The 27,440-nt window shown below is 35.7% G+C and overlaps 1 protein-coding gene across 3 annotated transcripts in view; it reads right to left on the bottom strand.

Annotated features, from left to right (window-relative positions):
• Positions 1-27,440, bottom strand: part of tmem232.L (transmembrane protein 232 L homeolog) — a 77,140-nt gene that overhangs the window by 32,818 nt on the left and 16,882 nt on the right. For all 3 annotated transcript variants that reach the window (XM_041568350.1, XM_041568348.1, XM_041568352.1), the window contains exons 3-11: positions 27,047-27,155; positions 23,790-23,895; positions 23,053-23,210; positions 21,143-21,242; positions 18,723-18,850; positions 17,468-17,637; positions 13,151-13,274; positions 11,569-11,788; positions 7,304-7,476 (exon numbers count right to left, since the gene is read on the bottom strand). In XM_041568350.1, coding sequence (XP_041424284.1) covers positions 7,304-7,476; positions 11,569-11,788; positions 13,151-13,274; positions 17,468-17,637; positions 18,723-18,850; positions 21,143-21,242; positions 23,053-23,210; positions 23,790-23,895; positions 27,047-27,155 — 1,288 coding nt within the window. The remainder of the gene's footprint in view (positions 1-7,303; positions 7,477-11,568; positions 11,789-13,150; positions 13,275-17,467; positions 17,638-18,722; positions 18,851-21,142; positions 21,243-23,052; positions 23,211-23,789; positions 23,896-27,046; positions 27,156-27,440) is intronic.

The raw sequence follows: 27,440 nt of genomic DNA, 5'->3' as shown, positions 1-27,440 counted from the left end.
TTATTCACTCTCTCGTCATATCACGTCTACACTACTGTAACTCTCTTTTAATTGGCCTTCCCCTCCAGAGACTGTCACCTCTCCAGTCCATAATGAACACTGCTGCGAGGCTCATATACCTCAGCAACCGCTCCACCTCTGCCTCGCCATTCTGTCAATCCCTGCACTGGCTTTCGCTACCTTTCAGAATCAAATTCAAATTAATGACCCTGACATTCAAAGCACTTCATAACTCTGCCCCACCCTACATCTCTGAACTCATCTCTATATACTCACCCAACCGCTAACTACGCTCCTCTACTGACCTGCTACTCAACTCTTCTCTCATTACCTCCTCACATGCTCGCATTCAAGACTTTGCAAGGGCTGCACCCCTCCTCTGGAACTCTCTCCCATGGTCTGTCCGACTTTCTCCCAACCTTTCTGCTTTCAAGAAATCTCTTAAAACGCACTTCTTTCGAGAAGCCTACCCTCACTCTGCTTAAAGGAAAACTATACCCCCAAAATGAATACTTAAGCAACAGATAGTTTATATCAAATTGAATGACATATTAAAGAATCTTACCAAACTGGAATATATATTTACATAAATATTGCCCTTTTACATCTCTTGCCTTGAACCACCATTTTGTGACTCTATCTGTGCTGCCTCAGAGATCACCTGACTGGAAATACTAAAACACTAACTGTAACAGGAAGAAGTGAGGAAGCAAAAGGCAGAACTCTGTCTGTTAATTGGCTCATGTGACCTTACATGTGGTTTGTATGTGTGCACAGTGAATCTTACGATCTCAGGGGGCGGCCCTTATTTTTTAAAATGGCAATTTTCTATTTATGATTACCCAATGGCACATACTACAAAAAAAGTATATTATTATGATAATGGTTCATTTACATGAAGCAGGGTTTTACACATAAGCTGTTTTACTCAGTATCTTTTAATAGAGACCTACATTGTTTAGGGGGTATAGTTTTCCTTTAACTACCTAACACAACGCCACATACAGTACCACATTTCTCACCCACTTAATTTGATCCTGCCCACTCCCACACCTTGTGTATTACTCCCTTCCCTTTAGAGTGTAAGCTCTTTCTGCATAGGGCCTTTCTCACCTTTTGTACCGGTATTGATTGTGATGTATGTAACTCCATATGTTCTATGTATATAATTCATGTGATTTAGTTGTATAATCACATTTACCGTATATACTTAAGTATAAGCTGAGTTTTTTAGCATCCAAAATGTGCTGAAAAAGTCTACCTCGGCTTATACTCGAGTCAGCGGGCAGTAGCTGAGATTGCAGTCACTTTTAATCATTCATATACCAACAGTTCGCTTGGGGAGAGACTGCAATAGCACACAGCGCACTCTGTTGGTTATATGAAAGAATAACAGTGACTGCAATATCACACAGCACCCTCTGTTGGTTATATGAAAGAACAGTGCGCCCTCTGTTGGTTATATGAAAGAATAACAGTGACTGCAATATCACACAGCGCCATCTGTTGGTTATATGAAAGAATAACAGTGACTGCAATATCACACAGCACCCTCTGTTGGTTATATGAAAGAATAACAGTGCGCCCTCTGATGGTTATATGAAAGAATAACAGTGACTGCAATATCACACAGCGCCATCTGTTGGTTATATGAAAGAATAACAGTGACTGCAATATCACACAGCGCCCTCTGTTGGTTATATGAAAGAATAACAGTGTGCCCTCTGTTGGTTATATGAAAGATTAACAGTGACTGCAATATCACACAGCGCCCTCTGTTGGTTATATGAAAGAATAACAGTGACTGCAATATCACACAGCGCCCTCTGTTGGCTATATGAAGGATTAACAGGTAAGGCAATATCACACAGCGCTCTCTGTTGGTTATACGAAAGATTAACAGTGATGGCATAATCGCACAGCACCCTCTGCACATGGTAGTGGGACAGTCGGACAATGCACACAGTAATCTGTTTGGCAATTCTCTGTCAGCATCAACTTTGCAAAGAAGTCCGGTTGATCGCTGGCGGGGGGTCGCTTTGGCGGAATGTTTGCTGCTGGGAGAGCTTTTTTATGGATCACATAAATGAGCTATGGTCCTCGGGACATCATGGGTCATTTACCTCCACATACAGTTGTGCAACATTATGTGCAGTCGTTGTGTGAAACTATGGCATTCTTTAAAAGGTACTTACATTAAAGCCACTCCTTACACTATGGCATAGTTGGACTCTGCACCACATCCATTCTGCCTCCTCTTCTGCAGTGTGCGTACTGACTACTGGGAACCCTGGAGCTACTGCCAAAGGTCACAGTAGCTCCAGAGTTCACACAGTGGTCTGTATCAAATAATGCAGTGAACTTGTGCTTAAACAATTAGGCACAAGTGTCATTTTGAGTGCCGAAAATCACAACATACTACAACATGCGTTAAAGTGCACAGTTCTTGTTTTATGTATAACCCTTGGCCCCTCAAGGCCACAATGACTTATACACAACCTCAGCAGGTCTTTAATAAAGTTTAATAGTTGAGTTTTAAAAAAAAAAAATACCAGAAGTATTTGAGTTTTGCCCCAAAAAGCCAGATCAGAGTTTAGTAAATAACCCCCTTAATTTTGAAGACACAATTTTTTGGGGCAGTAAATAATGGGTTTCAGACAAGAACTCTGACTGCTGTGGGGTAAATTGTACAGTGTGTAACAGGACTGCAGCTATCTGAAAGAAAGGAAGTAATTTCACTGACTTCACTACACACACCACATTTTGAGATTGTTTTTCCCAAACCTCTCTATTTAATTTATAATTACACATTGTTTTCTAGTACAAATACAACGTTTAGAGGGTTATTTACTAAAATCCGATTTTTTTTTAAATAAAACACCACGGGCAAAACCCGATTTTACCTTATTTATTATTTAAAAAGCTCGATTTAATCAGCTTGGGTAAAAACTCAATAAAATTTAGGTTTTTCCTAAATCACTAGATTTTTTCAGGCTTCTTCCGAAAAGCCCCAATTTTTCAGATTTTTGCCCGAAAAGCCCTAAATGGTCAGATTTTCGGGCTAATAAAATTGAGGTGTTTTTTTCCCAAAGGTGTTTTTTCAGGCTTCTTCCCAAAAAGCCAAAATTTTTCAGATTTTTGCCCAAAAAGCCCTAAATGGTCAGATTTTCAGGCTAATAAAATTGAGTTTTTTTTCCCAAATTGCTCGATTTTTTCAGGTTTCTTCCCGAAAAGCCAAAATTTTTCAGATTTTTGCCTTAAAGCCCTAAATGGTCAGATTTTCAGGCTAATTCCAGCGCAGACCACAGTAACTTCAAAACGCAAAGTATTTGAGTTTTTCCCCAAAAAGCCAGATCAGAGTTTCGTTAATAACCCCCTTAATTTTGAAGACAGAGTACCTTTATATTAAAACAATAGAAAGGACGTGTTTTCAATATGGGCCTATTTATTGGGCTTAAGTTAAATACTGAAATATCTTCTTGTTTTAAAATGGAACTTAGAGGGTTTTTATATCTCCATGAATTAAGTTATTTTTTCTTGTTACTGTACATTAAATTTGAAATGGTTATATATTCTCTTTAATATGGTCTGCCTTTATTTATCCAGAGCGGAACCTAAGATAATAAGGCAAGCCCTATAAATCAGGTAATGCTTAAAAATGAATCGTTCAGTCACACATAAACACAATACCGCTCCTCAGGCAATCCTATTGCATGCTCCAGTAATACCAATAATTCTTACAATTGCATTCAACGTTGTACAATATAAAAAGAGGCATGAGCATGCACATTATGCAGACTGAGCAAGTAAATGGCTCTGCAGAGACTGCTGCTAAAGGTTACCAAGCATGGTGATACAGATGACTTTTCATATTTCCGATGATTTGTTTTTGCTCTATGATCTGTGCATCTGTTTTGAATGCAGATATAAAGCAAATAGCATAGATTACAAGTAAGATGATTTCCTATACATAAGAAATCCCCTTTATTCATTTGTTTATAATACAGTAAAACTAAATTAAAATAGAGGGAATCAAACTGTTCTTTAGTGGTAAGGTTGCCACCTTTGCCTCCACTTGAAACTGGGCAAATGGGCAACAGTGAAACATGAGCGCTCGACCCCCCCCGCAAGAAAAATCTTCTGAGGAGCCCAGTGCAAACAGTCCCTCCTCCCTCTGGCTCCCCTCCCAACCCGCTCACACTGCACCTACTGTCTGCACGGCACCACTACATGAAAGATTGGAAACGGGCTGGGGAGAGGGAACTATGTTGTAGTAGATCCTGTGGTTCAGCACCCCCCCCCCCAGGTCTGCTGTGTGATGATCTGGCAGTATTGAAGCATTGAAATTGGGGGTGGGCAGGGCCGGATTTACATAGCAGGTGCCCATAGGCCCCCTGCATTCACCACCCCTGTCTCTTCCCCTTCATTTGTACACATGCACAAATTTTCATCAGTATGGGAGCACTGGGGATTGGCACATGGGAGAGATTTCTTACCAATATGGGTATGGTTGGCCTTCATGCCGCCCCTAAAATCCTGCTGCTCTAGACCCGGGCCTTGGTGGCCTTTCCACAAATCCGGGCCTGGGGGTGGGTCCACAGCCAGAAAGGTGGCAGCCCGATTTAGCGTGGACATTAAAAGGAAACCAGAATCTTTCACTAAATGTGGTTTATTATGAATTCATTTTTAAACTCTGTGCATAACATAAATTGGTATGTGTATAGCTTATTGTCCCTTATTATGCTATATGAACATTGCAGGTGCAATGGCTCAAGGGTTAATTATACATGCAGTGAGTATTCTCCAATGAGAAGGCTCCCTACCCTCTGTTTTTCAGGTGCTTGACAGAAATATATATATATATATATATATATATATATATATATATATATATATATATATATATATATATAAGGGAAAGTTGTGCTCACCACTAGTTTTTAAAAACATTAGGCGGGGGTGCAATGAGGGTGTGACCACAAAATACATATAGACAAATACAAGATTCCTCTGCACTCAACCCATTATCAATATATTTAAGACAGAGACATTTTGTGCATACTGCTACTGAAAAATGCCTTACCCTTTAAACAAAACAGGGATTGTTTGTCAATCCCTGTTTTGTTTAAAGGGTAAGGCATTTTTCAGTAGCAGTATGCACAAAATGTCTCTGTCTTAAATATATTGATAATGGGTTGAGTGCAGAGGAATCTTGTATTTGTCTATATGTATTTTGTGGTCACACCCTCATTGCACCCCCGCCTAATGTTTTTAAAAACTAGTGGTGAGCACAACTTTCCCTTATATATATATATATATATATATATATATATATATATATATATATATATATTTCTGTCAAGCACCTGAAAAACAGAGGGTAGGGAGCCTTCTCATTGGAGAATACTCACTGCATGTATAATTAACCCTTTTAAAAACTAGTGGTGAGCACAACTTTCCCTTGTTTGTTATAGTTCTACAAGAGCAGTGACCAGCTCTATGTTGTAGCTCCCACCCCCTCGAACTATAGTCAGGTGATCCCACTGGTGTCTAATAAAAGGGCAGCCAAGTTTGGGAGTTTTACTTTGAAAGCAGCTAGTAAGTTGCAGGTAAAACGTATTCGTCCCTTTTATAAAATGTATAATTAAACCATAGAATTCTTAATGAATCAGATGAAAATTGAGCATAGGACTGGCCAGATATGGGATGACTTTGACGTAGTTGGCCAGCTTAAATATATTGCAATATATGGACAAACAATCCCTGTTTTGTTTAAAGGGTAAGGCATTTTTCAGTAGCAGTATGCACAAAATGTCTCTGTCTTAAATATATTGATAATGGGTTGAGTGCAGAGGAATCTTGTATTTGTCTATATGTATTTTGTGGTCACACCCTCATTGCACCCCCGCCTAATGTTTTTTAAAAACTAGTGGTGAGCACAACTTTCCCTTGTTTGTTATAGTTCTACAAGAGCAGTGACCAGCTCTATGTTGTAGCTCCCACCCCTCCAACTATAGTCAGGTGATCCCACTGGTGTCTAATAAAAGGGCAGCCAAGTTTGGGAGTTTTACTTTGAAAGCAGCTAGTAAGTTGCAGGTAAAACGTATTCGTCCCTTTTATAAAATGTATAATTAAACCATAGAATTCTTAATGAATCAGATGAAAATTGAGCATAGGACTGGCCAGATATGGGATGACTTTGACGTAGTTGGCCAGCTTAAATATATTGCAATATATGGACAAACAATCCCTGTTTTGTTTAAAGGGTAAGGCATTTTTCAGTAGCAGTATGCACAAAATGTCTCTGTCTTAAATATATTGATAATGGGTTGAGTGCAGAGGAATCTTGTATTTGTCTATATATATATATATATATATATATCTGTTTCAAAAAGTACCCGCACTCTTCCGTAGTCCAATGGTGGGTGCTTGGTCAAACGCTTAGCATAAAAAGTTCAAATTGGACCAGCACTCCAATTGTGTTTCAATTGATTTTATTAAATCATCACTGTGATGATTTAATAAAATCAATTGAAACACAATTGGAGTGCTGGCCTGGTCCAAATTGAACTTTATATCCTGGCCCAGCATGACCTTGATTCTCACTTTTACCTGCACTGATCTCCAACATTAGCCCTGCCTGACTAGCTTATCCTAGCTTTGTTATTTTAGGATGTCAGCAGTGATGTTTTCACTGCCTCCAATAAGATGAAAATCTGCAAGTATGTAGTGCAACAGAGTGGGCAGTTTTATAGAAGCTGGAAGATAAGGTAAGGTTCCTATTGAATTAACAATAACTGGCTTCATTGCAATAATAATAATAATAAAAACACACAGTAACTACAGTAAGGATTCTGTGTACTCAGGCTCAAAAGTTCTGGCTATTATCTTAGACATCCAGTCACTCCAGCCTTTATAAATCACATTTTTGTCCAACTATATTGAAATTTTTTTTATTTTACACAGCCTATTTAACCAGTTTCTTTTTTACACTGAACAGTTCTTTTAATATAAACATTAATAAAAGCAATGGTGCCCATTAATAAAAAAACAGAATGCTGAGATGCAAGTGAATGGCAAAAGTAATAAAAATATATTCTGCATTTGAGGCTCCCAAATCATGAGCAATGGACTGATGTAGCTAAATGGCAGATGAGAAAAGCACACGCTGTGTGTATTAAAATGTAAATAAAACTGGTTATTTGGAAGTCAGTGTGAATGAGATGCAGCCAAGATGAGTAGATAGATTTGGTTCTGGAGCACTGAGTAGGAAAGCAATTGTAAATCTCATTGTAATACACACCTCAGCTACTTTAACAGCATCTATAACTCGATTATCTTTTTCACTGCATCTGTTCAGTGCTTTCCATATTGCATTTCTCAAACCACTCCTGTTCACATCCATGTGGAGTACATTGCAGACTTTAACCAAATTATAGACTGTCCCATAATGAATGATCCAATTCATTTTGTTACCTAGACAGTATGGAAACAGAACAGAACATTTTGTAAGACTGATGCTCAAGGCCATGTAAGGGTTATCTTTAGAGCAGTTTAAGGTATTAAAATGTTATCTTGCTGGTAAAGGAAGGAAATCTACAAAAGTAACAAGAACCTCTAATAAATAGTCTAGAGCCAGGCAGCAATATATAACAGATTAGTATGTAAAGGTGCCACATCCTTTGATATTTGTTCAAGCCCTGGCTTACAGCAGATTAATAAGGAAGCCCGAGTTCACATTAAATCATAATTTGAAAAACATTTTTTGTTCCAAAATCTATACATGTTATACCAACAGTTTAACAAACTGGTTTATTTATAATACAATATCAGATACTAAATGAGCCCAACTGGTTTATCAGATATGAACATCAGGGCAGGTTACACAGCATTGATGTCTAGTATGAATAGAACCAGTGTTATGACGAATAAATATAATTACTGTAATATATTACTGGTCTGGTCTATATAGCTACAGGGGCCTTAGAACGCAAACTTGGTCTTCCTAAGCATTACTGCATTACTTCCCTTAATTTCTTGTGGGGGGGGTGCTCAGTTACCTGATGCCGCTCCACTACTTAATTAGAGGAGGCAAAATCAAATGGGATTAATCTACAGGGGCCATTGAACGCAAACTTGGTCTTCCTAAACATTTCTTCCCTTAATTTCTTAATTCAGTTCAATTGTTTTCAGATTGTTCACCAGATTTTTTCCAATTCCTTTCCATTTTTTATTTTTTACAGTTTTTTCTCTGGTGTCTTTTAGTCCGGCAGCTCAGTAATTCAGGTGCAGATTCTGAACAGTTATTTGCAACATAGGAATTGATACATTTATTCAGCAGTATTTCTGGAGTATTAGCAACTATTGTATCAATTCTAACAGCTGCCTGTAATGAAACCCATGGATTCTGCTTGGCAGGGACAAAGATAAGAAATGTATCAACTAAATGTATCAATTTAGAATAGTTTACAGGGTCGGTGACCCCCCCCCCGTGCTGCTTTAGAAGGTGAAAAATGACACTTCAATATTAAAAAAACAGTCACACATAGAAAATAGAAAGTAATTGGAAAAAGTATTTTTTTCTGGTGAACTATCTGAAACCAACTGAACTGAAAAGGTTGAAAGGTGAACAACCCTTTAAGGCTCCAAAATAACAGACTGTATGCCCATTTTCTACCTTGCCTCAGGGGAGAGAAATATACTGCATATGTTTGTCTGTTTTTTGTTCATAAGGGGTGACCAAAATGTTGGGCTGCTAATAAATTATTTTGATTATTTTTAAGTCCTGTTGAGTGGTATGCTTTATTTTTCTATTTATTACTTTTTGTTATATTGTTTACAAGCACCCAATCATTGCACAATCTTGTGATGAGGTCCTTCGGGGACTGTATAAATATATACACAACACAATATATAAACAATTTAAGAAAAGAAAGGGTTGAGACGGTATATGCCTGTAGCTAAAGCTCCTTCTATATATTCAATGTTACAGTACTTTAGGCGTCTGATTTGTCATTTTAATATTTTTAATATATTTAGTGTTGTACATAACAAAACCTAATTCAGATCATTTGCATTTCAATAATGAATGTCCTAACATAAGGTTATACACTTATATATTCTGCAGGTGCTAAGTTTAAAGGTTGATGAGCCCTACGGCAAATGTTTGATAGGACCCCCCCAAACCTTAAATAATAAAAAATAAAACTGATCTATTTTGCAAGCATACTGTATATACAAACGGAACATCAATTTGGAAGCTGAAAGGCCCTAAAGACTTTTGTGACCCTCAACAGTCACTGGTTCTGCTTACCTGTTCTTTCACCTTGTTTGTGTGACAGCACCAATACACTGCAGTTTAAAAATAACCCAACAATTTAACATCACTATAAGGTAAGGGTATAAAACAATGTAAAACAAGTTCATACCAATTTGTTTTTTATTTATTGGTATTGGCATTCGAATTGTCTTTGTTTTACATTTGAGGGTATTTCTTATCAGGCATTTTCCCCATACCCTGCTTTACCTTATAATCTTAGGCCTGTATAACCAGTAGTAAGATTGCATATTAAAAAATCATCTATGGGGAACTACCACAGAAAAAGAAACATCTTTAAAGAAAATAATTTCTTACTGTGTACTTGTATCAGGTCAGACAAAGCAAATCCATTTTGTAAACTTGACACGTTTAGCTTCTTCTAGCTAGATATATGTTTGTCGCATCAATCTATTAAAAACACCTTTCAGATCACTGTAATTTAATCAGTGAAGTGAAATAAATATTTATGCAATCAAAAACTCCATTTCCATTTCTTGTGGTTTGTCCTTTTATAAAAAGAATCAATATTTTTCAATATCTTAAAACCGTCACATATGCCTTTTCAGTATAAATTTTGTCATTTTAAACTATTGCTTCCTGCTCATTTAAGATTTTTTTGCCCATTAAGGCAGTCGCTTGTCTTTATATGCATAGGAGACTTTAACAGTGCACCTTTCTCTTTCATTCACAGCTCAGTAAATTACCATCTTCCTTTTAAACAGAAAGAATGAAGTGATGGATAATTCTGCCACACAAAACCATTGCAAGTGCAATATTTGTCCAAATGTTGCTATATTTTACTACAATGTGTTTACTCTTTTGAATGAAATTTCACTGCGGCAAAGTTTCAGAGAACAAACTTTATAACAGAACGAAGCACATTAGGATGGGTCCATACCTGCAATTTATTGCACAGTATTGCTCAATTTTTCTGCTTTTCAAACATAGTTGGACACGCTCTCGAGATTCTCTTGATTTTTCAGGTTTTTTTTCAAAATTTGTTCAGGTGGCAGACACAGTGATGCATGGGTCGATTAACCTAAACCACTGCACTGATTTATATACCTGTGCCCATCTTCGCCATCATAGGAGGAAACAGGGAGCACAAGTATATAAGTGATCACTGTCCATCTTTTGTGGAGCTGGGATAGCACATTGAGGGCAGTGGAATCATGAAAAATTAGACTGTGACTGCCCTGGGGGAGGGGGGGAAATTGGTCAACCCAAACTCACCTCACTTGCAACTGTCAGGCTGACCCACATATCACAAATATATGTTTCAATGAAGCCTGCGTTATCTGTTTTTGTGCTTATGCAACATACAGTGATGGGGGGTGGATAATATAGTAAAAGATGTAAAGTTTTTCACAGGTTTACCCACCAATTAGTAGGCATCGCTTAAAATGAACTTTGTGATTTTATAAGGTCAAAAACCCCAAACTAATTCCATTTTGCTTAGGACAACTCCCACTGACTTCTACATGAACATGGCAGTTTATAGATGTCAGTGTATTTTTAGCTTTTTGTGTTTAATAAATCTCTAAAATTCATGAATTTGTGAATTTTAGCTCAAAAAAAATAGCGGCATAAATTCTAATTCAGGCATTGATAAACCACCCCCTAAATGTTCCGTTGTTTGAAAACAAACATCTGGTTACCTTGGGTTACTAGAACCATTCCTTTAATGGAACATACAGTAACAAACGAAGGTTAGCTACATGAAGCAGGAAACTATAAATGTGCACAGAAAACTACTTATATGTATGGTAAGCATATAAGTATATATGAGAAAAACTAAACATTTTTATGTATTACATAATAAAGAAACAACTATACTTCCTTCTGTTGTATCTATGTATGGCCATTCTTTCATTTATCTGCATGCATGCAAAAATAACATAACTAAATATACAACAATACATAGAATTTAATATGCTGCATTCATCTAGAATTTGGAAAACAAATTGGCTTTTCATTTGGTTATATTTGTTGAAGATTTATTGTATCAATATCCTACTGTTTATATGGCCCATATTTCTTCTCTAATTTAATTGCTGCAATACAATATAACATGATTTGTTACTTGCACTAACTGAAGACATTCCTTTCATATTGTTCTGTGTGTGCAGTAGACAAACAGCCTTATACCTTCAGAATCCTTAATTTTAATATGCCATAAAGGTCATTTTGGCAGTAGAAAAATGTTTCTATTAAAGGTATTGTGAAAAACAAACATTAAATCTACTTACAAGCTTCAGATGCTTGAGGATGCATAAAGAATAACAGTCCATGCAAACTTGTCTCATGGGTGCTTACGGTTGTATCATGTTTTTCAATAAAACCAGTGAAAGCATGTTTTTGGATCTCAGCAGCTGTACCATGAAGGCAGATGTCAGAAAGCACCATAATATAAGTATATATAACCTCCCATGGCCATGATGTAACAGGACTGGAGGTAAGCTCTGAATTCTGGAGTCGAGAAAAACAATCATAGCAAACAGAAGACAAATAATAATCCTAAGCATACTGGATATCAAACTGTTCTGAAAACGTGGCAATCACATTTATAAAGATGTAAATGAATTCCCCTAAGAGCACAACATTTTGAAAACTTGACAGCCGTGTGTTTAAAGGAAAACAAAACCTTAAAAATGCCATATTTTACATACTGAACTTATTGCACCAGCCTAAAGTTTCAGCTTCTTGATAGCAGCAATGGTCCAGGACTTCAAACTTGTCACAGGGGGTCACCATCTTGGAAAGTGTCTGTGACACCAGCATGCTCAGTCAGGCCCGGATTTGTGGGAAGGCCACCTAGGCCCGGGCCTAGGGCGGCAGGATTTTAGGGGGGCGGCATGCTGCCCAACCACACTCACATTGGTTCAAAAACACTGGGGATGCGCAGGAGATACAATCTCCATGAAAATTTGCACGAATAAAGGGGAGGGGGCAGGGGCGACAAATGGCAGTGGGCCTAGGGGCTCCTGCTATGTAAATCCGGCCCTGTGCTCAGTGAGCAGTGAGCAGCTGTTTAGAAGGTAAACTTAGGGGTCGTTGGAATTTATCAAGCAGAAAATGAGGTTTGTCTGTATTATAAGCTGATGCTACAAGGCTGATTATTAAATTCTGATGCTAGTTGCACTGGTTTCTGTGTTTCCATGTTGTAATTATCTGTATTAATTATAGCAGAAAAGAAGATGGGGAGCTACTGGTCGCATCTTTGGAGGTGCAGCTCTTTCATGCTAAAGGGCTGTGGGTGCCTTGGCTGATATACTGTAGAAGATCAAATTATAATGTACAACTTTTTCTAGTTCTTTAGTTAAGCTTTAGCTCTCCTTTAAAGAAAACTGGCAGTGAAATGGTTTAAGCTATATGTGCAGTGGTTGGGGTATGCTACAGCTTTATAGAAGATTGACCTTTTTCCTGAAAAATAGCTTTAAAGACCATACAGAATGGTACATCATTGAAGGTTGTTGCTTACAATCCAGCAGTAAAAACTAAGACATTTAAATATAACAGATTGAGAAGGTAGAACTCCCCATGTTCCAATTTGAAAGTGTACCTTTTTTTGGGCAGTGTACCTTTTTTTCAAGTGTGGAACATTTGCAGCAATGCTGTTTTCTCTGCTACACATTTTCACTGCAGTAACATTATCACATTATTTTCATGTATTTGGCAGGCTTTATACTTACAAAAAGACAGAGGAATATTTTGCCCAGCTGTTACATGTTATGACTATAGATGACTTACTAATATTTCATGCTTCTAAGTTTTTTCCAACAAACAGACATTATTTAAAAATAATAATTTCAGTCTGAATAATTGTGCTACCTGAACTGGAAGGTGCAGAGGAGATGTGATGAAATTATGTGCAAGTTTCAATAGAGTCTTTAAACAGGAAATGTCTAATTTTGCAGCTTCTCCCAAGATAAATAAACCTAAAAGTGAATCCAACCTAAGTTGAAAAATGAAAAAAAAAAAAAATGTTCGTAAAATGTGGTATTTTGCCTCCAGCAATGTTTGATAATGACTTAAGTTGAAAACAGTCTTCTGTAGGTGATTCCAAGCTCAGCCCCCCAAACAGAATAGTTTAAAAGATTATTGGAGTATATTGCTACAGGCCTAAACTGTCTATCATTATCATAATAGATATGAAATATCCCGTCATAAATATGGACCTGGTGCCTAAAATATTCTGAATAAGTTCTAGGAAAAATTGCAAGTGTGTTCATAATGTGCTGGTTAATGATGCTACTTAAAACATTGTGATATTAAGGGGGTTATTTACTAAAACTTGATTTTTTTCTCGTCATGCTCAAATTTTTCGAGCCTGTCAAGGTCATGTATAAAGCAATGGCAGATGTCCCAATCCAAATTTGAAAATATTGTGGTCTGCGCTGGATTTAGCCTGATAATCTGGAAAATTTGGGGTTTTCGGGCAATAACCCGGAAAAAATCGAGTGATTCGGGAGAAAAGTCCGAAAAAATCCTGTTTTTTGTGTAGTTATTTTAATGATAAATCAGGTAAAATCATGGATGGGAGTTGGTCAAGCTTTTTTTATTTAAAAAATCAGATATATTTGGATTTTAGTAAATAACCCCCAAGTCATTGTTTTGTACACTGAAGAAAAAGGTATACTAGATAATACAACCTTAAATTATGAACATTTAGGTTCTTGTAGTCAGAAGTTAAAACTTACACTGAAACATTTACCTATTTGTGAAACAGATCTGTGTTGATTTTAAATATATTTTTTTATTCTATTCAGGCTCATTCCTACTTGTTTTACAGTTTATCATGACAAGGCATTTAATCTCCTGTGATCCCAGCTAATGTTCCCTCTAATTTCTTCTCAGCTATGTGCACAAAATAATTATTTTGTGTGCATATTTTAAACTTTTGTGTGCAGATTTTAAAAGCAGTGTGCTCTGGTTGTTTTTTTGCTGAATGCTGAAAGAACTTGAAAATCTTTTACTCATTTATCAAAAAACTCACATTTAAAAAACTCAATAATACAAATACTTGAGAAAAAAACTCAAACACTGTGAATTCACAGTCTACTCATCATTTTCAATAAGTCTGCACTCCTTAGACATGACAATGGTCAATAATGCAAATTGAGTGTTCACTTTTACTAATGCCTAGTAAATGTTGTATTAGCATTCACTGTCACGATATATAATAAAGCACAATGCACACTATTCATAGACACACAGAGTACATAGAAATACTAAAATCCCAGTCCAAATGCTGCTTTGGCATAAATGTGTCTTCACTGTCATATTTATAACACATGGGCACAAAACTAGAAAAGCATTAAACAATATTTATGTTTTGGTTTCCCTGACATGCAAATATTAGGCACTGTCAGTAGAAACACTTTATTAACAAAAACCTTGCATATCAAAAGCATAAATGTACTGTACTTTATGACCTACGATTGATCAAAAAACCTGGAGTTACAAGCCATAAAAGCATTACAATGACAACTGCTAAACTCAATGGGGGGAATTCCCAAAAGTGGTGATATTGAGACAAAATAAAGTGGAGATAAAAATGAAACAGACAGTTTTCAGATTTTGTCTTTTGCACGACATTTTAACGACATTTTTTTCTAAATTTGTCATTAGCTCTTATTAAACCTGTCAGCTAGCCCACAAATCGGCATTTCCTGGGAAGGGGTTTTATTTTACCTAGGAAAACTATGCATAATTTTTTTCAGGATAACCTGGGCTTTCTTAATCTGCCTACATGTTTGTGTAATTTCACTTCTATAATAAGATATAAGGGTCTAAATACAAGCAATGCTATTTTGCATAAATTACGGATTGTATCAGAAATGTGTTTTATATTCTTAGGTCAAGTGTCTAAGTGCTGGTAAAACTTAATATGGCTGGGAGGCTTTAATTTTCCTTGACATAATATATTCCTTATAATTGTTACTATTGCTTCATTCATTAGGCTAAAACTACAGGTATGGGACCAGAATCCAGAATGCTTGGGACCTGGGGCTTTCAGGAAAATGGGTCTTTCCGTAATTTGGATCTTCAAACCTTACGACTACTAGAAAATCATGTAAACATGAAATAAACCCAATAGGCTGGTTTTGCTTCCAATAAAGATTAATTATATCTTAGTTTGGATCAAGTACAAACTACTGTTTTATTACTATAGCGAAAAAGAAAATAATTTTTAAAGATTTGGATTATTTTATTATAATGGAGTCTATGGGAGACGGCCTTTCCGTAATTCGGAACTTTCTGGATAATGGGTTTCCAGATAACGGATCCCATACCTGTAGTAAAATAATGCAAGTGTGAGTTAAAAACTTTTTACATATAAAATTGTATAAAATACACTTTTTGTTTAATCAGTGTTTTACTTGATTTTTTTAATGAGGCTTTTACACCTATAGGGTTAAACAGAAAAGTTTAATCAATATTAATATGCTAATTTAATTTAATATGTTGTTTTTGCGCAATTTTTATGTCGTTAATGGCGGTTCATTAAAGTGTCTGTAAGCTGTCTTTCTTTCACTAAAAAATGAAAAGTGGCAGTTGAGTCAGAATTTATGCGGATTTCTGTTCGTGAATATGGAGAAAGTATTTTACACCGGTTTACCACCACTTTTACTCCAAATATGGGTTATCTCCACTTTTGTGAATTCCTCCCAATATGGTTTACAAAAACCATAACAACATGACAGCATAGCCATCCAATAAGCTACAATCCAATGTATCTATAATTACTAAAAAATAACTCATTTAATAAATAGGTAAAGACAGTTTCAGGACATAAAGCAAAATGTACTAAAAATTGATAACAGCAAACCATCATGGATCACTTGTAAGAAAATTCTAGAGAGGCACAAACATATATACTAATAACAAATATACTAATAATAATATGCTAAAACTTAATTACTATTTTGCTTGTTATTATTCTGAATGCAAATGGTTATCACCAACACTGTAGAAATTGCATTGTTATTTGGTGCATTACTTTAACATAAATACATGAAGCTTGAATATTAAAGGAATTTTTCTCACTGATGCCATGATATTTACTGCACTAGTTGCTTGAGAAATAGGGGAGCACATATCCATATGGTTAAAAGTCACTTTGGAGTTCCGTGACCTGTATAAAAGCACTCGGCCATCAGCTATTGTGTTTTTACAGTATATAGTCATGGAACTCCTTAGTAATATCCTTGTATTGTACAATAGGGTGCGCATACACATACGAAAACCCATATAACCCTTTAAAGGAGAACTAAAGCTTAACTAAAGAAGTAGCTAGAAATGTTGTACATTATGTTTTGGGCTTCTGTACCAGCCCAAAGTAACCACAGCCCTTTAGCAGTAAAGATCTGTGTCTCCAAGGATGCCCCCGTAGCATCTCATCTTCTTTTCTGCTGATTTACTGCACATGCTCTGTGCTGCTGTCACTTACTGAGGTTAGGGACCCACTCACAATATACAGGACACATAGAATATACATGTGACAATACAAGGCTGATTAGTAATTTAAACAGATAATTACTACATGGCAGCACAGAAACCAGTGCAGTTAGCACCAGAATTGAATAATCAGCCCTGTAGCATCAGCATATATTACAGGCTAACTTCATTTTCTGCTGGATAACGAGCGACGACCCCTAAGCTTAGCTTCTCAACAGCTGCTCAGAGCCCACTGAGCATGTGAGTGTCACAGACACTTTCCAAGTTGGTGACCCCCTGTGACAAGTTTGAATTCCTGGATCATTGCTGCTATTGAGAAGCTGAAACTTTAGGCTGGTGCAATAAGTTCACTATTTAAAATATGGCATTTTTAGACATTCATTTTTAGGGTTTAGTTCTCCTTTAAGTTCCAGAGATCATATCATCTTTATTTATTTCCCCAAGGACTGTCTATTTACCTACATTCAGAATAATCATTAATAGGTCCCTTACACTGTGATAATGAATGGTGCATGTATCCCAACCAAACAAGCATTTCATGTTTTAGAATTGAGATGCCTTTGTCAAAAACTGCAAAAGCAGACATTATCACCTCTTTCTTTTGTATCATGCACCATAAGCTGCATCTAATGCCTCTGTACAGTGTTATTTGATACATTGATAATAAGATCAATATCATAAACGTACCAGTTTTCCTGAAGAAGCCCTCCATTCAGTTGACACAGCTGATGAAGAGCTTTCTGCAAATGAATGCTCTTCATCTGAACATGTAGCCAGATCTCAAGACAGTACCAGACAAATGAATTTATTTCAGCTCCTTCAGCTTTTGTAACTGCCGGCCTCAAATCTGGATTTTCCTGTAATATGGAAATATAAAAATGTCATATATTAAAATTGATTTAAAAAAATTCAATTTAACTTAAAACCAGTACTTGGTATTTAGTTTGAGTCTATTTAAATCTGGAAACAAAAATCTCAGACCATCACTTTAAGAAAACAAGAAAAGCATGTAAGCGGGTAAGGAGTGAATTTATTAAAAATCTAATTGACCAGAGTTTTAATTCCAGTTTGGCGTATTAGGATTCGGATTCGGTTCGGTATTCGGCCGAATCTTTCACATAGAATTCGGGGCTTCGAGCGAATCCAAAATAGTGGATTCGTGCATCCCTAATTTGGAGTGAGAAAAACTGTCACACGCGTAAGAAAAATTATTGCACGTAAAAAAATGTCGACTTCAGTGCAGAGACTAGTGCACTAGAAGACACTACTGTGACTGGACGAATTCCCAAACAAACAAAAACGACATCAGCTTTATCCATTAAAAAGGTTCTTCATCAGTGATATTCTGAGACAATTTGCAATCCTTTTCTATAATTTATTATTATTTGTGGTTTTTGAGTTATTTAGCTTTTTATTCAGCAGCTCTCCAGTTTGCAATTTCAGCAATCTGGTAACTAGGGTCCAAATTACTCTAGCAACCATGCACTGATTTGAATAAAAGACTGGAATATGAATAGGAGAGAGCCTGAATAGAAATTTGAGTAATATAAAACGTTTACAACTTAGAAGCTTAGAACTGACCATTCTATAACATAATAATTGTTAACTTAAAGGTGATCCACCCCTTTAAACATTAAAAAAGAAACTTCAGCTGTGCTTTCCACAGCACAGGAGGAAAGTCTTGATGATTCTGTGATCTCCTAGTTTTTGACAATTTTAACATGTAGGAGGGACAATATCAGACAATTATGCATTGTAGTTAAGAAAGACATTCAACAAGGATTTATTCACAGGTTTAATTTATAATTAATGTTTCCATATCCTAGGTTAACAATGCAACATTAGTGTCAACAAATTTCTTTTAAATTTCTCAGAAATTACCTATGTTATTAAACATTTACACAATGGGTGTACATCATTTAAAGCATGAAACAAATTCTACCTGAAATGATGAGTTGCTTCCCGAAGGAACCTCAAGAGAACAAATAATCGTGCCAACCTTTAACATTATGTGTACCGATGATTGAACATTTGGGAAAGGCTCATATACAGATCTGCATGACTGAAGTGCTGTAAGAAAATAAAATTAGTATTATCGAGCTGTTTCTTAAACAACTTACAATAAAAAGTGATGACCATAGAGCCCTGGTTAGCCAAATCTGGCCAGATCTAAAGGTGAAAGTTCTAGTGTAGGGGATCAGATTTTTAATAATTCTCTTACAAAATTCAAGGGGCAGTGAAAAGTGCATTGTCCTCTCCTACCAGCAAAAATGAAAAGTTTATCTGCTGTTCATTTACTTACAACCCAATCAGGCAGAAAGCCCTTAAAAAATATTTGTGTTGTAGTTTGACTAGGGCCTCATAAACAACATAACCAACAATGGATTGGAAAATATTAATTAATATACTTAGAATAGAAATGAATTATCTTCTAATAACAAAATGACAAAATATTGGGTCAGCATAATCCAAATATACAATCACCTTCTTAAAAGTGGTAAAGAATTTAATTTCAAAGTGAATTGTGAAGGCTAAAGCTGGAATTGAACTGAACATTAATTTAGAATGCCACATCAGGACTGTTGATTCCCACCATGAACATAAACAAGAATCCGAGGTGTCATAAACACACATATTAAATACCTATAAATTTAGTCTAAATCTGTCTCAGAATACTCCCCTATACTGTAGAAACCAAACCAAATCATGATATCTAGACTCTTTTTGTTCTGTTTTTCATACAATCATTCACAGTAAAATTATTAGGCCAAAGGCAAAACACAGTACAGGTATAGGATCCCTTATCCAGAAACCCGATATCCAGAAAGCTCAGAATTACGGAATGGCTGTCTCCCATAGACTCCATTTTATCCAAATAATCAAAATTTTTAAAATGATTTCCTTTTTCTCTGTAATTATAAAACAGTAGCTTGTACTTGATCCAAACTAAGATATAATTAATCCTTATTGGAAGCAAAACCGGCCTATTGGGTTTATTTAATGTTTAAATGAATTTCTAGTAGACTTAAGGCATGAAGACCCGAATTATGGAAAGATCCATTATCCGGAAAACCCCAGGACCCGAGCATTCTGGATAACAGGTCCCATACCTGTATAACAAACAAACATATTTTAAGTACAGTATATGCTGCCTGGCTGGACATGCCAACCCTGATATAATCATTTCACTTTCATCCTTTTTAAAGTCCCCACCTGTTTTGTTAGCCTTATTGCATTGTTGTTGTCTGTTTATGCCAACCCACTCATCCGCAACAAAAGGGAGCCCCTGGTGCAAGCAGCCATGTTGAGAGATACAGAATCTCAATGAAACCACCAATCCTATGTCACACGCATGCAAGTGTGGTGAGGTGGGAAAGTAGCTCATTATGCACATGCATGTGCCCCATCAGAGCCATCTGCACCAGGAGCTCTCGCAGGCTCTTTTAGCCCAAACCTCTGGTGGGGGAAACAATTTTCATGTATTAGGTGCCCTTTATAGTTTGCACACTGTTTTATTTTCTGTTTCTTTAAAAGACCAACCACATAGAAATTAAATACCATATATATGAACTTTGCTATATGAATAGCCATTATCTGTTTGCATTTCTATAGTTTGCAAATGCTCTGGCCACCAGTTTAATCATTGAAAAAGCAATAGTGTGGGGTTAATAAGAGAAAAGTAATAAACGGTAGCATACAAGGATGGTTTATGATTGTTAACAGTGTCTAGCTCAGCAGGACTGTGCAACTTGAGGCTAAAGATCATATCTGCACACAAGGGAAGTTTTGCAGAATAAGCTTAAGAATTTTATTGTTTTCCTTTATGAGTATTTTATTTATGACACTGTCCTAGTTACAGTTAAAATATAATAAAAGGAAGATGAAGCGTTGGAAAAATAAGAATAAATATGGTTTTAACATTTGACTGCTGCAACAAAATGGGCCAGATAAAATAGTTTTATTTTCACAGAAATGATGAGATGATGCACAATCAATACTTTATGACTCCAAAATGTAGATCTCCAGAAAAGTTTCCTGTGAATGTGTTTAAAACAGAGTAAAGGAAAACTATTGGAAAATGGTTTGATGTAGTCAGTTAACTGAGGTTAGTTAAAATGGATATGCTTGGATAAATAGCTCTTGTGGCCCCAAATATATCAGTTAAAGTATCATTGGAAGCCTAATCTGCATTTGTATGCTCATCTCTTAATGACTATTGGGCTGATTAGGATTAGACGTGTGTGTAAACCCCCCCCCCCCCACAAAATGATACAGCCACTGTATGTTCAGCCCATATGTAAAGTGAATCATTGTTAAGGTTTAGATAGCTTGTTCTGCATCACATATTTTTTCTATTCCTACCTTGTAGGTATGTGGAAAGACGCTCTTTCTGCTCATCATAAGGTTCAAGTTGTCCCAGGAGATAAAATACATAAAGTCTTAAAAATGTCAGAAATCCAAGCTGTTGACAATAAAAACAAGAATAACAGAATAAAAACCAAGAATAACAACCAGAATAAGTTGCCTTCTCATATTTCATGCATCTTCATGCAATTCCTATTTTAAATGCATTTCTTGTAGAAAAACTCTGTAACGTACAATTCATGAATCTATATGTGCATCTAAACACACTGTAAATAAATTCATCATCCAACAGTAAATAAACCTACTAATAGGCAGACATAACATTATAACTCATGCACCAATCCAACTTTGCATGTGATGAATAGTGATGGGCGAAAACATTTTCGCCGTAAATTTCATTAGTCATATCCAGAAATCTAATATGGGTCATTTATTGCCGCTAGGTGCAATTACAATCATGCAAGTTTGCCACAGTCAGTTACGTGGAAAAAAATTCTATTCATTAAATTATCTTGCATTAAATGGCATAGTTGAGCTTGGTACTTCTTGGACTATACCTCCCTTCTTGTAAATCATGCCACCTCACAATTGCTATTAAACTGGCATTATGTGGAAACATGTATCATTGTGGGTAAAAAAAATAAAATGTGTGCAGTCTGCTTGTTTTAGCTCAAAATTATACCTAATATGTCTTGTCTCTATTAATTTGGCAACTAGTCCTCTAATTTGTCTAATTTTATGCATGTTTGCTGTCACTAGGGTTGCCACCTTTTCTGGAAAAAAATACCGGCCTTCCTATATATTTATCCTTTTTCCCCTATTAATAACATTGGGATCAACCATCATTTTTACCGACCAGGCTGGTAAAATACCGACCAGGTGGCAACCCTAGCTGTCACCTGTACCTTCTGCATTAACATCAACTGATATTTCTTAATGCAAACAATATATAGAGGCATCTAGGCCAGAAAAAGGGGAAAGAAGGCCTCCAAAAGAGTACACCAAATCAAATGTAATCAAAATTTGAATTGTCTACAAAACTGTAACTGATTAGTAAACAGAATCTTGTCCTAGCTTGCATATTCAAATTTGAGCACACCTATAAAGATACAAAGCCCATTTAATTACAAGACTCCCTTAATTCCAAACCGAATTTACATTTTTCTTCTCTTCTGAGTGTTCTACTCTTCTACCTTTTCTGTTTTTATTTGTTCCTTCTCATTCTCCTTTCTTTATTGTCTCTTACTCCTTTACACCCCTTTTCCCACTTCTTTCCCACACTCTTTTTCCAGTTTATGTGCTTCTCTTTTTGCTACATACCAGTCTCTTTGCTATATTTTTTCACTAATGTTGAAATCTGACTTTAAAAATGACAGGTGGGTTATGTGTCTGCTGTAGACTGAGCATGGATTGACTCAGAGAAATACATTTTATAGCCTCTGTGAGAGTATGTGAGTGAGAACCAGCAGCAATATGGCAGCAGAGCCAGGCGTCTTCTTATAATAAATTGCCCAGCTAAAAGGACCAAAGGAGAACACTACTTTTGGCATAATCTAAACCTACAAAAAAGTGGTGGAATTCTGTTGTATCCCAAACCAAATATTGGATTCTAAAATCCACAGATGCACTGTAAATTTAAAAAGTCTTCAACTGCATACCACAATTCAAAAATAATAGAGTAGTAGATTTTTTAGCGCACTATCACAAAGAGGTTAAAACGTGCATGGTTAGCAAGACTTTTATATAATTGAAACATGCACCTGCTTTTAACTATATAAAATTGTAAACTAAATAAACTTAGCCACCACTTAATGATTTGTTTAATTATTATTTGTGAATCAAATTAAGACTAAAGTTATAGAAAACAAGTTTAGTTGAAGAGTATTATAAAGTGCAATTTGCCATACCTTTGAAAGCTTAACATCACTTGAGCACAGACATGGTTTCTGGGCAACATCACAACAAATTCTATAGAGAATGGATTCCGCCATGAAGAACAACAAAGAAATGTTTTCTTGATTAAAGTTCACTTGATCCATCGAAATAAGCAAGATATCAATAGCCTCTAAAAAAGCAGATAAAATATGCTGTGAAATAAAATACCTTACCAATCGATTAAAACAAAATAAAACTTATATTATAAAAAAACTTATATTACAGTGCAAATAACTAGCCACAGGGTGGTGTTGTAAGGATATCACTGTTGTTGCCTTCAAACATCAAACTAAAGTTCTCAGCATCCTGAACCTGAAGTTTCTATTTTTAGACAACAACAACAAATGCAAAAATATACAATAAATTGTATAAAATACATAAAAATCACAAATGGTGGTCCATGTACCTTTTCACAGTGGAAAACAAAAGTTCCACAAGAGAGATACTTTGGAAGCAGATAACATAGCAGAAATTATTTAACTGTTCAATAGCAGTAGCTTGATAAAGCTCAACATTTCATTAGGAGTAGAAGATGCACAAAATACACACATAGTTGTTAATGTACCTACATAGTTTCCTGGATCCAATATGGAACCAAAACTGTATAAAAGTATCATTATTTAAAGAAAATGTATTGACAATCCCAGAGAGCCAGTGACTTCATTTGTATGATACAATATTGCAATAATTTGTTACATGAAAAAACTACCTTCTTCAATATTGCCCTTGCACTGGGCCAGCAAAATCAGTTCTGTCCATGCAAGATGCAGATCCACATGATTCCCAGAACCCTTTGGATTAATTTTTGATCTTCTCTAAAAATGAAAACATTAAGTGAAAGGTCAGTATTAGGTATTTTAAGGAAGAATACACTCTGTTAACCTGTGGCTTATGTTGATAGTTGTAAAGTAACAGTCACAGATATAAAATTACCATATAATAATAATGGATATTTAAAGGTGTTGTCCACCTTCCAACTCTTTTTTCAGTCTTTTTTCAGATAGTTTACCAGAAAGACTTTTAAAATTACTTTCTGGTTTCTGTTTGTGATATTTTTCTAATATTTAAACTTTAATTTTTCACCTTCTTATGTCTTTCTGAAGTAGCTCAGGAGGACAACGACTTTGTAAACTGTTCTAAATTGATACGTTTAGTTAATACATTTCTTACCTTTGGCCCTGCTAAGCAGAATCCCTGAGTTTCATTAAAGACAGCTGGTATAATTGATACAATAGTTGCTAATATTATAGATGCTGCTGAGAAATTTATCAACTAATGTAGCAAATTGTAACATTTCAGAATCTGCACCTGATTACTGAGTTGCCAGACTGAAACACTAGAGAAAGGAACATTAAAGGAGAAGGAAAGTCATTAACCACTTGGGGGTGCCAAATGTTAGGCACCCCCAAGTGAATGTATTCACTTACCTGAAACCCCGGGCCAGTGCTCCTATCAGCAGAAAACGGCACCAGCCCGGGGTTACTCCAAAGAGCACCACTGAGCAGACTCATGCCTAGTAGAATGAAGCCAAATTTTTAGTTAAAGTTCGGCTTTTCACTCTAATGTGCATGTGCAGCCGCGAGAAGACAGAAGAAGCTGGAAGAGGATCGCTGCGTGGTGCTCGCTGGAATAACCCCGGGCCAGTGCAGTTTTCTTCTGATAGGAGCACCGGTTTCAGGTAAGTGAATACATTCACTTGGGGGTGCCCAACATTTGGCACCCCCAAGTGGATAATGACTTTTCTTCTCCTTTAAAGGGATTCTGTCGTGGGCAAACATGTTTGTTTCACAATACATCCGTTAATAATGCTGCTCCAGCAGAATTCTGCACTGACATACATTTTTTAAAAGAGCAAACAGATTTTTTTAAATTTAATTTTGAAATTTGGCATGGGTAGACACGGAGGGGTTATTTATTAAAGGTCGAGTTGTGTTTTCCCATAAAAATTTGAGTTTTTCAAAGGTAGTTTCACTAAAAACTAAAATTTTTCATGATAAAAAACTTGAATTTTTCAAGATTTATTATGCCCGAATCTGCTAAAAGCCCAAATCCGAAAATACTCCAGCTAAAAACCTGTCAAGGTCATGTAGAAGTCAATAGCAGAGGTCTTTTGAACCATTTGACGATGTTTTTTGCCTTCATGATTTTCGAGATTCTTACAGTGGTTTTTGCTCAAAAGCTCGATCAGTTCAAGGTTTTTTAGCCGATAACTCGATCAAATCGCAAACATTCGAGTTGTGAGTTTATTTGAGGTAGAAAAAACTCGACTTTTGATAAATAACCACCATGATGTCCATTTCCCAGGTGCCCCCAAACCATCTGAAAACTCGAATTTAATAATAACTTGAATTTTGCTAATACAAATCCCACTGACATCTATATGAACTGTGATTGAGAAATCTCATTAATTTCTGAATTTTGCAGCAAAAAACACAAATTGCTGTAAAAATCATATTCAAATGTTGATCAGTCTACCCCATAGTGTTTGAGACTAATTTGCACACATGAAGCATTTATTATTATTATTATTATTAACATGTATTTATATAGCACCAACATATTGCGTAGCACTGTAAAGTAAATGTGATTATACAACTACATCACATGAATTACATATATAGAATATATGGAGTAACAAACATCACAATCAATACAGGTACAAAGAGGTGAGGAAGGCCCTATGCATAGGCATACAGTCTAAAGGGAAGGGAGTAATACACAAGGTGTGGGAGTGGGCAAAATCGAAGTAAGTGGGTGAGAAATGTGGTACTGTATGTGGTGTTGCGTTTGGTAGTTAAGCAGAGTGAGGGTAGGCTTCTCAAAAGAAGTGCGTTTTCAGAGATTTTTTGAAAGCAGAAAGGTTGGGAGAAAGTCGGACAGACCGTGGAAGAGCGTTCCAGAGGAGGGGTGCAGCCCTTCCAAAGTCTTGAATGCGAGCATGTGAGGAGGTAATGAAGCATGGGCAGGAGAAATATTCGGGCAATGGTCTTCAGAAAACAAACTTAGTAGAAATCTAGGGTCTGGATGCATAATCTAATCTTTTCAAATTTCCAGACTCATATTTTCATGATTTATCAATTGAAAAGATTTAAAGATCATTTAAAACCTATTGAGCTTCTATCTAAAGGAAGATGTATTTTTAACATTGAACATATTTTGTTTTTAGTTCTTTTAAACAGTAGAATTTGTAAAACTGAATGGAGCAACTTTTTAAAATCTTTCCATAAATATGATACCGATAAAGAAAAAAATTGCCAAACAAATATAATTATTTTTAACTGCCCTTTTTCCTCCAACCTTAATGGAAAAAAAAGTTTGATAAATCTGTCCATGTTTCACAAATCCAAGTTTTCCATTCATATACATCCTTTATGAAAGACGGGCCAAATTTGTCATTTTAAGTAGGGGTTTCCTATAAAAAAAAGGGTGATAAATACTTTAAACAAACATAATTTAATACAAATTTGTAAGGAGAATTTACTTGGCAGTAAGAAAGTGTTATAGTATAAAGAGGGGAAATAAAGAGAGAGCACTGTATTTGGAAATAAGTAAGTTAGTCTTAAACATTTACTTCTATAACCATAAATGAACTCAATGATCAAATTAATAGATACTTTTATTTAAAATATCCTTAACCTTTTCCAAAAAATTTACAAAAAAATCTAATTATTTTAAAAGATGTTTCTCAATTACAAAGTACAAAAAGCAAGAGCATGCCACCATGTTTTCCTTAAGTGAAATTAGAGTCCTCCCTTTTTGTTTTTTAACATTGTTACTAACAGCTAAACATAAAGCAAATACTGTATGAATAACAGGACACCCCATAAAACTTTACCCTAGAGGGTCACATTAATGCTGGATGTGATTATTTTTTACCTGTTTGAATAAGACAATGGTAACATTTGCTTAGGTTAGGATGAACATGATTTATGCATTGCTAGGAAAACACAATATGGTTTTAAATACCTTGCATCTAAGAAGAATTTTTCTAGCGGTATCCAGCATGCGTTCTTTCTCCTCTGAATCTTCTGCACTGTTAAACTGTTTGATGAAATCCTCTGTGATTTCCAAAGGTCTTCAAAATAAAGATCACAAGAAGAGCAATGATTTTTAAATGTCACTTACTGACTATAAATGTAATCCTGTATTGATTTCTCCTAAGTAGTAGAAAAGAAGAAAATCCCTTGGTGAAAAAAAGAATTAACTTGTCATTGAATCTGTTGGCCTTTGAAATATCCTTTTTCTTCTTACTGGTTTTAGTGTTAAATATAACATCTTTAAAATAATTAATTGCCTTACTAGTGTCTTTTTTTAATGTTTTCTTGGAGAAGCACAAGTAAACACTAAAACACGTTTTTAT

This window comes from Xenopus laevis, chromosome 1L (genome assembly GCF_017654675.1).
Source record: "Xenopus laevis strain J_2021 chromosome 1L, Xenopus_laevis_v10.1, whole genome shotgun sequence".
NCBI lineage: Eukaryota > Metazoa > Chordata > Amphibia > Anura > Pipidae > Xenopus > Xenopus laevis.
Note: the sequence above shows the minus strand (reverse complement) of the source record. Positions and strands in the feature narration are given on the sequence as shown.